Source organism: Sceloporus occidentalis, unplaced genomic scaffold (assembly GCF_023333645.1).
Source record: "Sceloporus occidentalis isolate IW3139 unplaced genomic scaffold, rSceOcc1.0.p SCAF_23, whole genome shotgun sequence".
NCBI classification, from domain to species: domain Eukaryota; kingdom Metazoa; phylum Chordata; class Lepidosauria; order Squamata; family Phrynosomatidae; genus Sceloporus; species Sceloporus occidentalis.
Window position 1 is genome coordinate 15217789 of NW_028317003.1, and position 15523 is coordinate 15233311.

The 15523-nt window shown below is 37.0% G+C and overlaps 1 protein-coding gene across 1 annotated transcript in view; it reads right to left on the reverse strand.

Moving 5' to 3' along the window:
• Nucleotides 1–15317: 15317 nt before the first annotated feature.
• Nucleotides 15318–15523, reverse strand: part of LOC149300861 (aryl hydrocarbon receptor-like) — a 50538-nt gene continuing 50332 nt past the window's right edge. The window contains exon 13 of the mRNA XM_089484896.1: nt 15318–15457. Coding sequence (XP_089341022.1) covers nt 15318–15457 — 140 coding nt within the window. The remainder of the gene's footprint in view (nt 15458–15523) is intronic.

Genomic DNA, 15523 nt, shown 5'->3' on the forward strand with positions numbered 1-15523 from the left:
TGGTCCTTTGTAGCTGTTGGTCCATGATTACTTGGCTTATCCTTGCATTTTCCTATGAAGTAGCATTAGGTCTTGATCAGAAGACCCAATTTGTTGGGGTTCATGGATATGTTCCTTATGAATGTGGCTATGGAGGTAGCAGTTTTCTGACAGCAGTTGGATCTACAATTTATGATATCCTACACGATCTTTCTGCCACTGTGAAGCATGTAGACGAGACCTAATACGAATCCGGCCAAAAACCTTTGTTGCTGATAGATTCAGTAAAGAGCAGAACTATTCTGAAGAAACTGGCTGGAGTTTAGAACTTTGCCCGTTAAGAAAGACTACTGTCTAACTGCTTTGAGAATAATGACCCCACAAATACAACACAGGATTGTTATTTGGTTTTAATAATGCAATACTTTTTCAGATTTGCTAGCACATATTCTTTTATGAATCAAACAATGGCTTAATTATCCTGTTCCTCACATCTTAAGTTTACAATTGAAGCAACGGCAACAAAGCAGCCTGAAAGGAGATACTGGTTGGCTTTGCCAGTTCCTCTTAAAACTGTGACTATGTATTTAGGCATGCCACGGTTTGGATTGTCTACTTCTTCTGGCGCATACAAAACAATGGAGAATACTTATCATCGACTGGCGTCATTAGTGGTTGACTTTGCCGCACAGAGTGGTATTTGATATTGTGAAGGAAATTTTAAATATACCACGTAGGTTGCCACAGTAAGATCTCTCCTAGTTAAGTGTCTGTGACTCATTTCTCACTTCATACAAAATGTAACTGGGTTTTTAAGAATCGGGGCCAGTCTGAAGCCTATGCTGTGACATCTGGCTCCCAGTAGTGAGGAAACATGATATTTTTTTGGAATTTAGATTTTTTTTTTCTCCATAAAACTTGGCAGTAAATAGGTCTATTGAAATAAATAAATGGAAAGTACAAGTACAAGCAACAAATGCAAACAGCTCAAATAACCAGGGAAGCTGATCACTTAAACACAAGAGAACAGTGTTCTGTCTTGCTGAGAAAACAAGAAAAGACAATAGCCTTTTGTTGAGGAGCATTACAAGCGCTTATGTCATGTAACATGACGTTAAGAGAGATACTGGAATGCATGGAGAAATAAAGAATAAACATTATTTATACTATGTGAAGTTACGGTGAAAATCGATTTGATCTTACAAGCTAAGAATGTATGATATGAAATCTTGTATCTACTAACTGCTACACCTAAGACACGCTTTAATTTATGGCTGTGCTTTATTAATCTTAATAACTTATGACTTAATACAATGAATTATGTACAGTATAAAACTTTACACAATCAAATGTGTCCTAAATTAAGTTTGCTGTATGCACTACTATCAGTGTTTGAATTGTAAATACTTACATTAACTGTTTTCTAGATCAAATACTGAACATATTAAAACAATTAGAGGTAACATTTTCACTATTTCTCTACTACTAGAGGTGGGGTGATTATTGTACATAAATATAAGACATCACGAGCCATATGTAACGTTTTCCTGGAACTTTAACTATAAATAAAGCATGTAAATTAACACATGTACACAGGTGCATATTATTCCTGAGATTCTGGAGTACATTCACCATGAGAACTAAATGAGTAGGGAAAAGAAGGTGTTACTTTAATCTACTTGATGAAGACAACAATGTGTCTGATTAAATCATCTATCCAAGAAAAAAAGAAATAGATTGGAGGATGGGGGAGAGGATGTCACTGCAAATGCCACCATTTTGGCTGGGTTATGTCGTCAGGGATCAGATTGCAGATTAAAGATAGAAGATGAAGAGAGAAGATAGAAGACAAAATATGATTATGAAGAAGAAGAATTCAGAAAAAGATGCAGAAGTGGAAGTGGTTGGCCAAGAAGGTAGGGAAACATTTAGAGAGTGGGCACACGAATTTTGGATGAAAATTGGAAGCTGTTTGCTTTCTTTTCATCCAATTTGTGGGGGGTCTGGCCTTGTTTTCATGGCTTTGCACGAATCGCTGAATTTACTAGAGCCCAGACCTTAACCCCTTAGGGATGCTGTTGAAAGACCTCAAGAGAGCCGTTCATACATCCTAGGAATATGACTGAGTTTAAGCAGCTCTGTAAGGGAGAATGGTATAAAATGTTCTGAATGTTGTGCAGGTCTGATCCGAAGCTATTGGAAATGTCACGTAGCTGGCTAGTCCGACCGACTACCTTCACTTTCTTCAGTTCCCCAGTCACTAGCCGAGACTCAGTGTAGGGTAAAACCAAACGAAGACTGATTTTTTTGGACACACAGGGCTGGATATATCCAGCAAAACACACATTAACATAAAACAAGATATTGGGACACAAACCACCCCCTTAATCTGCCTCCCAGAGACAACAGGGGCAGTAACGAGATTAACAATACAATAGGGGGGAGACTGATTTATACAACATTAAACTGAAAGAATGGTGGTCACTCCCTGGTTGCAGATCCTGGCTGTCTGCTGGAGATAATCCCCTCAGCCAGTGATGAGATGATACTGCTGGGGGTAGCCACAGAAGCCTTTACAAACCCAGGGCCCATAGTCAATAGGGAGGAGACTGGCAGTCAGGCTTCTCCAGTGGTCCCAGTGATGGAGGCTTCCATCACAGGAAACATGCTTTCATAAAGACATGAACGATTATCATTGCTTGTGTGTTATTAGCTGAAGCACATTGTGTTTGTCTATACTTGAGACTTAGTTGTAGATCAGATCACATTTTATGAACAATTAATGCAGAAAACCAGGAAAGGGTTCACTTAATTTTGTTGCCACTGTATATTTCAGCACAGTTCCACTTTGATAATAACAATGGATTTGTTTCTAAACATTGTAATTGACAACAGATCATGTTTTGACAAGGCGTTTGGCTCACGCCTTCATGATCCATCTGGTTATTTTGGGGTTGCATATGTTCAAATCCTTCAGTGCAATGACATAATTAGCTTCCAGATGACATCTAATGTGGTTTTGTATTGTTGTTTAATTGGAGAAAAAAAATACTCAACACAATAATATATCAGTGTGTCAGGTCATTGAGAAAAATGTACAGTGCATTTCTCTCTTTATATATATATATATATATATATATATATATATATGTTACCACAATATCCTTAAAGACATATCTTTGCAAAACATAAAATATTGTAACCTAAAGCTTTTAATTTTTTGTGTTTATTTTGTGCAGAATAGTTTATATTTTTTCATTTCACTGCTTAAACCTGTGTAGTGTGCAAAAAGAATGGAATCAGATAATTCCTGTCAGGAAACAGAGAAACTTATAATAAAATTCCCAATATGGACCCAGACAGTATACCTCACTGATTTCACTGGAGCAGTAAATGGCAGCACTCTCCCTCTTGTGTCAGAGCGGCTTTGTGATGGGGTGAGCATAGCCTTACAGGAGGGGAACCTAGCAGCTCAAGGGGCGTGGGTAGCCATGGAAGGACCGGATAGAATTAAATGGGTTGGGAATGGTAAACTAATTGGGAGGACACAGCTAAACACCTCTCTTCTCCCACAGAGAAAGAGGAGAATGACCCAGAGACCCAGGAAAGCAGCTCTTCATCCAGAGACTCCGGGTGAAACCCTGGATAGCAAGTACTATCAGAGAATGGGTAAACTTAACAGATCATTTCCATTTATGCAATATAAACAAAGTATCACTGCTTCCTTTTTAGATTTTTTCTTTTTTTAACCCTAAAAGGAATGCACAAATGTACATGTTTGAGAGTTTTTACTTTTTGTGTGCAGTGTTAGAGAGAGGTCACAAGAGAGATAACTGTTCCTTGGCGAGTGTTATATGAACATAGGTCAAATTTGATACTACGTGTGTCATACATGAAGCAAGAAAGTAACGGTGCTTAATGATACAAAAGAGGCTGCAATATATTGTGTATTCAGCAGGGTAAATTGAACATGCTATAGTTATAAAATGTTACAGTTTGTCCAAAAGGCGCCTTTTAATCTGCATTGCCGTGGCTCATGTATTCCTTCCAGGTTTCCCTCTTTCAGACTACTGAAAATAACATCTGCAGACGTTATCAAGAAAACTAAGTTTTCCCCTACCTCTGCTGGCACTTCTGAGATAAAACTAATTGTGTTTGTACTTTGCTTTTTAATGTCACATGGTACCTTGTGAACTCTATTGAAATGCTGGTACCAGTTATGACACTTAAAATGAAGTAGTACTGGTAGTCATGGGTAGGGGTGCCTCACTTTTGAGCCACCAGGTACCACGCATAGAGATGAGGAGACTCCAGAGATGCAATCCCTGATGTTCTGGGGGATAAACAGGCAGATAAATGTTTCAGACTGTGTGCATGGAAATATTCTGAGCACTAAGTAGTGACGTCATTCCCCAATCTCTTCACACATGTATACCATGGGTGGGAAGAAAGAGTGATCATTTCAGTAGGATCCGCTGCCCTAGACCACTCAGTAAAATGTTCAGCTGCTGCTGCTGCAACACTTGTAGTTACTTGGCCTGTACTAGTAAGCCATTTCACTAACATAATGCATACATCTTAAATGCCTAGCATGTGAGATACATGATTAACCATCTTTACCCAGTAGGCCAACTGTGTATCCCACACGCGGTATGTATTCTTAGACAAGCTGTCAGCATGCAGATACAACGGTGTTCTTACAAGTAGAGTTCAAGCATTGTAATATAAAATGTGAACTTCATCTCCATCTGTCAGCATCCCAAATAAAAAATAAAATAAAAACAATGTGTAAGAACAATGATATGCTATTCTTTTTCTGCTTCTTTAGGGTTGAATATTACATACATTAAAGAAGCATAATGTGCTATTTCTATTATAACATCTGTTATGACATATGTGACTAAAAAGAATCATTTTCCCAGACTCTGTGAGACTGTGACCTTCTGGGCTAACGGCTTCATACAACATGCTTGGAATGTAGGGTGTTTTTTTTTCTATTTTCCTTTTTTTGAGTTAATCCTCATTTATGTTTCTGGAACCTTTCCAGGTCCAGCATGCCACACTGAGATGTTAGCACATTTGGTTGACTTCAAAGATTTGGTTAATTGTCTTAATAAAGACTCTTTCTAGCAACTAAACAATGTTTATTTTGGAAACTATTCACCAACAACATCTAGGGGATTAAGGCCCATGACGTTAAATAAGCTGTCCGTGTGCAGACTGTGTAAAGTTACTAACTCAAAATTCTGATTATTTATTGTTTCTCAGCTCCATACGAAACAGGTACTTCGTGAAAAAACGAATTTCTCATTACTTATTTGTGAGTTATGATGGTATCAGAGGTATACCATATTAGGTTATTCTCTAAATTATTTACATTTTTTGCAAAAAAGTAAAGTAAAAGAGGTCTTATAACTTTCATCATATTCTGTGGATGCTCACTTAAAGGTATTACTCTGAAACCAATATAAAAATATCCCAGCATGTAACGAAATAATGGGGAATACATGTAATTGTTCCACTTTTGTTCCCACAAAATAAGGGAATTGCATATAGATAGCCCAAGAAAGGATGGAATCTCTTGTGATACCTTTTGGGACCTCAGGACCAATGTTCCATCTAATTTTTCTTAGTTGGCGTGCGCAGAAAATTTCTCTTGTGCAAAAATTTTGTGCGCACAATATCTGCGCCGCATAAAGTTTCCAGAAAATTATTGCTTTTTTCTTTTTTTGGGAAAAACTATTGTGCGCACAATTTTTGGATGTGTGCGCTCTCTAAAAAAGCTATGTGCACACACACGCGCACAGCTTAGAGGGAACACTGCTCAGGACTCTCTTCTCCAAATGGTGGGAATAAAAGACCAATTTGGTCCCAAAAGCTTATGTGACTCAACATCTTTTCCTAGGTTGGTTGAATGATCACCTTTGGTTAAAGACCATCTCCTGTTAAACCATAACTAGGAAATTGCTGCTGTAGAACAAGTTTGACGTGTCTACACATGTAACCCTGACATCATACAATGGATTTACACGAGCGAGAGGCAAAGCTGTGGTGTTTATAAAGGATAATGGCCTTTTACATAAAATTTGCACTTAAAATGTTTGGGAAAAATTACATTCAAGTTGACTGCATCTCTGTGATGTTTTATTTCAGTAGAATTTCACTTTAATGTAAGGACTAGTGAAACACTTGTATGATTTTATTAACATTTAAAATCATTAGAAAAATAACCAAATGGAGATATGATTATTAAATGAGTAGTATATATCTTTCTTATAAAACATAATACCTTGGATTATGTCTAGCTACAAAACTACTATAGATAGAGGCATATACATTTTAATGGAGCATCTGGTTTGTTTTACAATAACTGGACACCAATGTAATGCAGACAGTTCCATATGTTCACCCTTAAGTAATATGTCTGCAAATGTACTTTTTTATCATACAGGAAAACATACAGAATGAATCAGATACTAAAAACGATGTACTCCTCTTTCCATATAACAGCTGCCTCTGGTTACTGCATGGAGAATCTGCAAACTGATGTCTACTAAATATAACGTGCTTGACCAATATGCACCATGTTTAAATAATATACACATTAGCAAAAACAAATATTAATAATAATATTATATTATTATTCCCATTATATTCCCATGATGCAATTGGCCCTTATTCATAGAAGAGTTGAAAAGGGTACATGTTTTTTTTTTTTTTTTCCATTATGAGCACGAGTTTCAGCCAAATATTGTTCAAAGGCTTTTCTAACGATCAATCAGCTTTTTAAACAATCAATCAGCTTTCAAACTTAAACTTGGATTAACAAATACAATGTGCCATTTTACACAGTAGTGATGGGAGTGATAAAGGCCTTCTGTACGCCTAGGAAGATATTCCATTAAAAATCATACGTTTCCAGCTACAAAAGTCATTTACAACATTAACAATGTTTACACTGTATGTCTGATCCATTTCATGGTATTCTAATGGAAAAATTTGCTTTTCTTTCCAAAACAATGACATTTCCATGTGACCCCATATAATGAGATATGCTTATAATAATCAATGGGCATTGTTCAGGGGCATGCAAAACGGGGCTCTGCAGCTCCCATCACATGGGAGGAGAAGTGGAGCCTTGTGTTTGACAATTAACACATTGGGGTTTTTTTCAGGTAATGCCCCCAGATGCAATATTTTGCCCCATTCTAGTGATTCGAGTGATTTCGCTTAACATCTTCAGTTAAAACAAATCTTTTTTTTTTCAAGTTTTTTTTCAGGTTGTTTTGTGCCTTTTGGTTAGGGGGCCCTGGCTAGGAAAGAGGAAATATGTAATTAACTTGTGTAACAAAGTTACTTTTACAAGGATCTTGCGTAAACATTATTTGGTCTGTGCTCGAGAAGTACATTGTATGACTCATACACTCAAAAACTCCTAAATACAGGAACCAAATGAAATACTTGAAAATTGGTCATCAGATCAAATTATTAAAAAAACAGTGGAAAATGCCTTACAATTTATTTTTTCTTGCTCTGTATAATATTACTGATTACATGCCATGGGTTGGATGGAGAATTCAGAAAACCACAAAAAGGTTTGAGAAAAAGAGAACCTTGAATGTATCGCAGTTCTATTTTGTCCAGTAGAGAAAACTGGTATACCTCTTGTGATTAGGGCTAGGTGGTTTCAGGATGCAAAAGATGATGTATAAATAAGATAAAATGAACAGAGGGTTGGGTGGGTTATTGTTTGGGTTCAGAAGGTGGCTAGCACGTGGCTTGTGATGTTATGGAAAGGCTACAGGAGAAGAAAGAGAGGTGAACTAATAGAAAGTTCTTGTAGGTAAAAAGGTGCAAAGTTATGGCTTGTAGGAGGCCAGAGGGGGAGGGGACCAGGACAAAGAAGTGTACATTTCAAAATGTGAATACCAACATTTGGCCAAAAAAGAAACAATCTTCCTTAAAATATATAAAAAATCTGAATTCAGAAACTTCCTTGCAGATCTGGCAAACCAGTCCAAGTGTGGTTGAACACGTTTTGAATCTTGCAGGGGCCCGGGTTCAAAAGGTGAGTAATACAAGAAACGTAATTTCGTATTTATTATGGATTCATTGACCAATGTAAATTCTGCTTTCTGTGATTTGACAATGTTTAGCCCCATTTTACATGCAAAAAGGCAAAGATATCCCAGAGGGTTGGGTAATTCATCTATAGAAAACTAAATTATACCAAACTCAGAATCTTTACTTGTGCATTATTATCTGATATCCATTATTACCAAGCTCAGGCAACAGGGTATATGATGCATATGATATCACAGATGAAGCACCTGAAATGGAATAGCAACTTTTATGACTTTTACAGCAGTCGAACACTGATATCCAGCAAATATTCTGAGCTTCTAATAAATAAGGTTAACAGGGACTGCCCATCCCAAACAGGGATTCTTGGGAGGTATGTGGGAGGATAAAACTGAATAAGCTATTATATGACATAGATCATAACTACAGTGTAATCGATTGCACTATTTGAATGGTGGGACATCAAAGTCCTCGTAAAAAATGCGGTTGCTTTGAAGGCAAGATGACTAAAAAGAAATCAGAAACATGTTACAGGAAGCTGGACGACATTTAGACTAAAATGAGAAAATAAATATAGCAAAGCTGCATGAGTTAATTGGACTCTGTAAAAATCATATTGTGAAAATACAGAATCATTTAGATGGATAAGATATAGCAGGTCAATTATTTTCCAGTCATCAAAAAAGTAAATAAACACAGCTTAGACGAACAAATGCATTTTAAATGAAAGGCCAGTTTGGTAGAAAGGCATCTGCCGATATATTTGATATTTCACCATTTCAGTCCAGCATTCTGCATGGAAAACATCTGGATCGAATACACGGTATTTGCACAGCTGTGGATACATTTTTGATGATCTTTAAAGCGGACCATGCTATAAATAGCTTGATTTCTCTCCAAATTGAAAAATTCCACAGGTCAGAATAGCAGATGAAGATATATGTAGCCAAAATATATATGTATTATATATGTATCTATAAAGATTTCTTTTTTGTTTCGTTAAATCGAGCATGTAGTCGGTACTGTGTGCAGGAACAGTGAATTTACCAAGGGTTTGTCTGATGTCGCTGTATAACTGCTATCTAATGAGCCCTAATTTTGAGTGCTAATGCATGTGTGAAAAAGATATGGTATTTGTATGCAGTTTTAAATGAACCTTCTAAATATAAAATTAGGGTTTATATAGTTCTTCATGGCAAATGGGACCATATTGAAAAAAAAAAGCACACTTAAAGGGTTAATGTTTTATTTGTTTATTAGTAATATTTACCTTTGAGATTTGACTACCCCTTTATGCTCCTTTGAGATGAATAAATAATAATTACAGTGTTTAGAGAAGTGACAGTGAAATTAACTTTAGTCTACGTTTCTCTTCCTTAATGGGGACACACGTTTTATATATACATTGACTCAATTCCATGCAGAAGTGGATGGTCTCAGTCTGTGAACCAGCAAACACTTTGCGAACTACTAAAATACTCAATGTGTATTCATCAAATGCTGGAAAAGGAAACATCTGATGCCTGTATCTATATAAAATTGTAGGGGGTGTGGTACCTATAGATTTTATATAGCATTTCAGGATATAGGGGACTAACATACCAAATGCCATTTAAAACATAATGGTACTGTTAAAGGCATCTCACTCTTATCCTGCTCCTTAAAATATATTCAGTTGTCTAATATTCCTGATTTTCAATTACTTGAGGTTCTGCGCGCAAAAAAAGCCGCTTCCTTTTGTATCGCCATCAAGATAGGTTTGCTTACTGTGAATCTGATTCTATCAAAGACAATCACTTATTGAGAAGGCTCAGGGGTTAACCTAGCTGGCTTAGAGTAATGAGTATCACATATGATTTCCAGCCCTGTTGGACTAGCAAATTTTGTAAAATGTACAATTCGTACGTATCCAAGTGCAAAAGTATCACATATGATTTCCAGCCCTGTTGGACAGCATTTAATCTCTCCTTCCCTCCTGGGTCTGCCCACTTCTCCCACCCCATCCTACCAACCTATAATGTACCTTGGACCTCCCCGGATTTGACCCAGAGTCTCTGGATAAAATGCTGCTTCCCGGGGTCTCTGAGTCAGCGACCTTTTTCTCTGGGCAAAGGAGTGGAGCTTGGCCATATTCACTCACCATCCACTATCCCTCTCACTTAAGGTAGCCTAGAGCTAGAGCCCCCTCCTTTCCCCAATTATAGTCCTTCCATTAGATGAGCAACCCCTGCGTGTTCAGGTAGGAATAGAGGCAGAGTATCCTTTTAAATTGTTTGGAAAAACTAATGAGAACAGATTCCTCAGCCCCGTTTCAAGTGGTTTGTTAAACTCCTATCTGGAGTGTGTCTGGCTCTAGAAAAGCTACCTGTTTTTTTGTGTACAAGTGAGTGAGTGAGTGAGTGAGTGAGTGCCGTGTACTTTCCTTACTATCAGTCTGCTTGCAAGATTCCTGAAGCGGTGTTATCAGTGATGATACGATCAACCCTGTTTCAGATGCTCTCAGCAAAACAGGAATGCTTAATTGTATTAATTTTTTTAAAAATATTTGAAAATACCCGAATTACTATTACATTTATTATTTAGCTTTTGCCTGTTTCTAAGAAAGCAGTACCCTGAGTGCAGTAAAATGTGTTTTTCGTTATGTATATTAGACTTTTGCACTTGGATACACACGAATTGTACATTTTACAAAATTTGCTAGTTTCATCAATTCCTATGAATCTCTGAAAACAAAGCCAGACCCCCAACGAAATGGATGGAAATGAAGCAAAAAGCCTAGTCTCACATCTTCTTGCTCTTCTCTCTCTTCTCTCTCTTCATCCCCATCTCAGCGGACATAACTTCCATGCAAACGTCCACCAAAATGTGTCATTTTCCCTTAACATAACCTTGTATGAACTTCAGTCAATATGGAGAAAAAGGGGAACAAGAAGATACGAGACACGGAAGCGATCAGCAGAGAAGGTAGGGAGACAGCAAACGAAAGCGAGTGAATGAAAATGAGAGGGTCAACGAGAGCTTCCTACTTTAAAATAGCCCCCGAATTATTCGTTTTTGACCCATTTGCACATGTTGAAGGGATATATTATTTCTGTATAACTGCGCACATATTTTGGTTATATATATATATATCTATATACACACACGTATATACATACACAAACAGATGCACAGTACTGTATATTATATATACTGTATATACATGTGCATACACACACATTGATTGTAAGCTTGCGAGCATGGCAATGTAACCTAATGTCACACCCTTTGAATGTATGTATTAAATGCTTGGCACTATATAAATAATAAAAATAACAATAGCAATTCATCCGTCTATTGCATGCATCTCTGTAATAGGAACATTTAATGAATTTAGTATTTCCTAAGAATAAGTTAGTGTGAATTGCCATGTAAAACGACAGGGTTTTAAGTGATCACAAGAGCAGGTAATGCCCACCTGAATGCATAAAGAATAGGAATGGAGCCCAACGACTAAATATATACCCAGGTTCCATCTAGAATTAAAGACCACTCTGACAAAACTTAAATTATAGCAGAAGTGACTTCCATTTAGTGAATAATAGAACCATAGCCAAGGCATAGTCATATCAGATAATAGAGATTATTAATATAGGCGCTGAGCAGCAGGATTGAAGTAAATACTTTTTTTTTTTTGCCTAGTACCAGAACTGACATTTAAGATTATTAAACTTTAAACACTGTATTTAACCAAAACTATTACATGAGCAATACAAGTGGCTCCAAACTTCACGCTGAACAATCTTCTTATTACTTGTTTGGAGACTACATCAAGCGTCAAGATTTAATTCAGATCCTGGTATCCATCGGAATTCTTGGAGCACTAAACGGAAACGGAAAACAAAAGGAAAAAATGAGGTTTTGGAGCCTAACATACACGTGAACATCACAAGTCCGCAGATGTTATGAGACTTTTATGCCAGTGGTCGGGAATACCGCTATGGGGTGGGGGGTCTGGCCAAGACACTGGATACAGTATTTGTTATATGTGTCTCGAAAACGTCTTGTGATCTGTGGAATGTGAATTATATGGTTTAAAGTCACAATAACAAATGTTATCATAAAATAAACTATAAACACAGCATCAATTACACTTTCTCTTGGGTTATTAGATATGGAGCTGGGGAAATTCAAAACGACTCAATTACCACTAAGAAAATATCTCAGCTATTCTAAACAAAATCGAGCCTATCATTCCGGACAGATTAACCCACAAGTAGAAAAAAAACAAAGTTGTTGCAGGAAGGGTACATACTAAGAATGGCTGTGAATGAGCAGAAAATGGGTTTGGAGATTTTAGCCTTAAGGCCCATATTTGTTTCCTCATGAAAACCTATTTTCTTCTTTCAGAGGTAACTGTGAAACTAGACTTGGGCGCTGGCCAACTCTTCGTGTTCGTTTTTGTCGGGGGGAAAAAATCTTTGTATTCCCTGAATATTCGCCCGTTCCTGTGTTTGGTTCGGGTGAATATTCATATACATTCTTCGTGTTGGGTTTTTTTCTTCGTTTTTTGTAGATCTAATACAGGGTTAATGCGGTACGGACTACGCAGCAGCTTTGGCGCCAGGATTATAAATGTCCGTATGAGCAACTCTATTGATCGCCTGCAGGGGCCACCTCTGCCATCAACCAAAATACGAATGCACAAGTCTATGTGAAACCTCTTGACTTTTCTGTATTTTGCAAAAATTCCTGCAGAAGTAAAGGTGGAAGCGTAGAATATGCCCTTGTTGATGTATGGACGCACCCAATGTGTTTATACTTCCTGAAAGTGGCACACAGTGGGATGTAAAAGTCATGACACGTGATATAAATGTTATGATAGATGTGGCGTTATAGGCCATAGAAACAACAGTGTTTTCTGCTTTTTTCCATCAAATTACCAATTCCATGAAACCTAAACCACTAACAATTGGGCTAGGAACTGTTGTCTGGAGGGATTCTGGTCCTGACTTCACTGGAGCAACAGGACTAATATCGAGCAGACAGACTAATCATGGGTTGAATGCCATATCAAAGCATATAGACAAAGTAGATGTAGTCAACCATCACACCCATCGTTCATGCCTAATATTCATTCTATCCACCAATGTTCACACACAGTTTGAAGGCCATAAATATAATTTAAATGCTCCCATTCCATGTGTACCATACTCTGGGTAAATCATTGTTTTTAGATGAGGACACCAATATATTTCCAACAGAAATAATGTTCCTAAATCAGATAGGATGGCACGTTTAAATTAACAACATGGAGAGTATGTTATTACATGTATGGCTTTAGTGTACAATGATGATTGTGGTAATCCAGGGAAACTATGGCATTCTACTGGCACTAGTACAGCAAAGAGGCCATTATATGCAATGGACGGAAGTATATAATCTAACCATTTTACTTGATAGAATTTTTCAAATTCTTTCCCGCTTTATCATTGTGTTTATTACTTTAAAAAGATTCCCCCTCAAAAAAAGAGGTGAGACTTCAACAGTTTTCAAGGTGTGGCATGCCTCAGCATCGAAACTTCCAAGAATAGGTTGTTAAAGCTTCACCTCGGGCACTTTTTTTTTTACATCCGCAGATATAAATCACTTTACATCAAAGGAAGAATTATAAGTGGTTTATAACAAAACACGTTTTGTTCCTATTTAGCTACTTTGTAGATTTCACAAATTGTGAGTAGGAATTTTAAAGTGGCAGAAAACATTAATAATAATAATAGTTCTTAATCACACACACATTATATATATATACATATACACACATATATATATATATACATATATCAATACGTGAAATTACATCTAATACATTCTCTTTGAACCACAACTTAAGAGAAATATACAAATCCTTTATCTTTAAATACCTGTTTTGTATACAACGTCACAAAGAGCTAGACACCCTCTCGCTTCTCTAACGACAAATAAGCATTTATTTTATATCACAAGTTTATCTTTAGATGTCCTTGAGGAGTGAGACATCTTCTAAGAGAAATCAGAGGTTCTTCTGGGATTTCCTCACTTGAGTTCCTAGTTTGCGTCCTGTGACTTGTTTGTTCATGGGAATGTAGAAAATATTTAGGATGCTAGCTGACATGGGTTTTTCTAACTTTGCTTAGCTTCATAATTATGGTACATACCTTGGGCTTCTATCTGAAGTAGTTTTTTGAGAACTTTCAAGTCTGATGACTTAAAGCAGGTTGAAAAAAGCAAGCAGGTTGTGCTGGTTGTATAGATAGAGGCTATAGGAGCAGGATGATGGAGGTGGTCCTGCCACTTTATAGATCTCTAGTCAAACTTTACCTAGGGTGTACAATTCTGGAGACCCCATGACCACAAGGATATCGACATTTTAGATTGAGTTCAGAGAACGGCAACAAAATGGTGAATGTCTTGCAGGACAAAAGAAAGACTAAGGGCTGGGGCGTTGCTATGTCTCCAAAAGGCATGTTGTTATTCTGAATCTAAGACAAGACCAAGGACCGATTAAGGTCTGAGTAATCAGGGGACAAATAGGCAGACTAGATAGGCCGGCTGGTTGTTGTCAAATTTGCATTGCCATGTTTTGGGGTTGTTTTTTTTTGGGTCTGTATCACATGGGTTTAAGAAGTACAGAATTTGCTGAATTCGGGTTTCATTATGTGCAAAAAAAAAAAAAAAGTTTTTCTGTGTTAATCTCTTCTTTATATTAACATGTCTCTGAAATTGTGCAGTCCATAGACAGAGTATAGAGAAACTAATCCTCCTATTAACACAATCATTTAAGAATTGCCGATAGAAACAATATGGCTGTAAACTTCACACAGAACAGAATTTATTCTTATGATGGTGCTTGTGGAACGAGTGTTGAGATTAATTTAGAAATGTAAAGACAAACATTGTCATTGCGGGATGTTTTTGATGACATTTAGTGTATTTCGCTAGAGAATGACATTGGTTGATTTGTTGAATATTTTCAATCGCACAAGTGCAAACATTTCATCGAAAAGGGTTTCATTACAGGGAAGTAACGGCCTACAATGATGATCGTTCACACTAACTGTGTGCATTAAAACAGAAGTCCTATGGGAAAAACAAATACTTTTATTTAAGCAGGGTTTTAGTTTGTTTTGTTCTAATTAGTTTACTTTATCTGCAGACCTGGAAGCTGCTGTCAGAAGTGATATTTTGGATGAGGTTTAACTTAACCCCTTCACGGCGAATCATGTACATGTAAGGGCTCACAATGCATTGTCTTTAATAGGTTTAAGGACAATCGTTGTCCGTTCCTCCACTTTCATTAATAAGAGGATCTGAGCGATTCCATTGGTGACTACAGGCAGTAGGGTGTTTGTCCTGTACATTGGATAAGATAATGAAGCTATAATACATCAAATGGCTAATATGGAAAAATTAGAAGATGATACTCAGCGGGGTTATTAAAAGA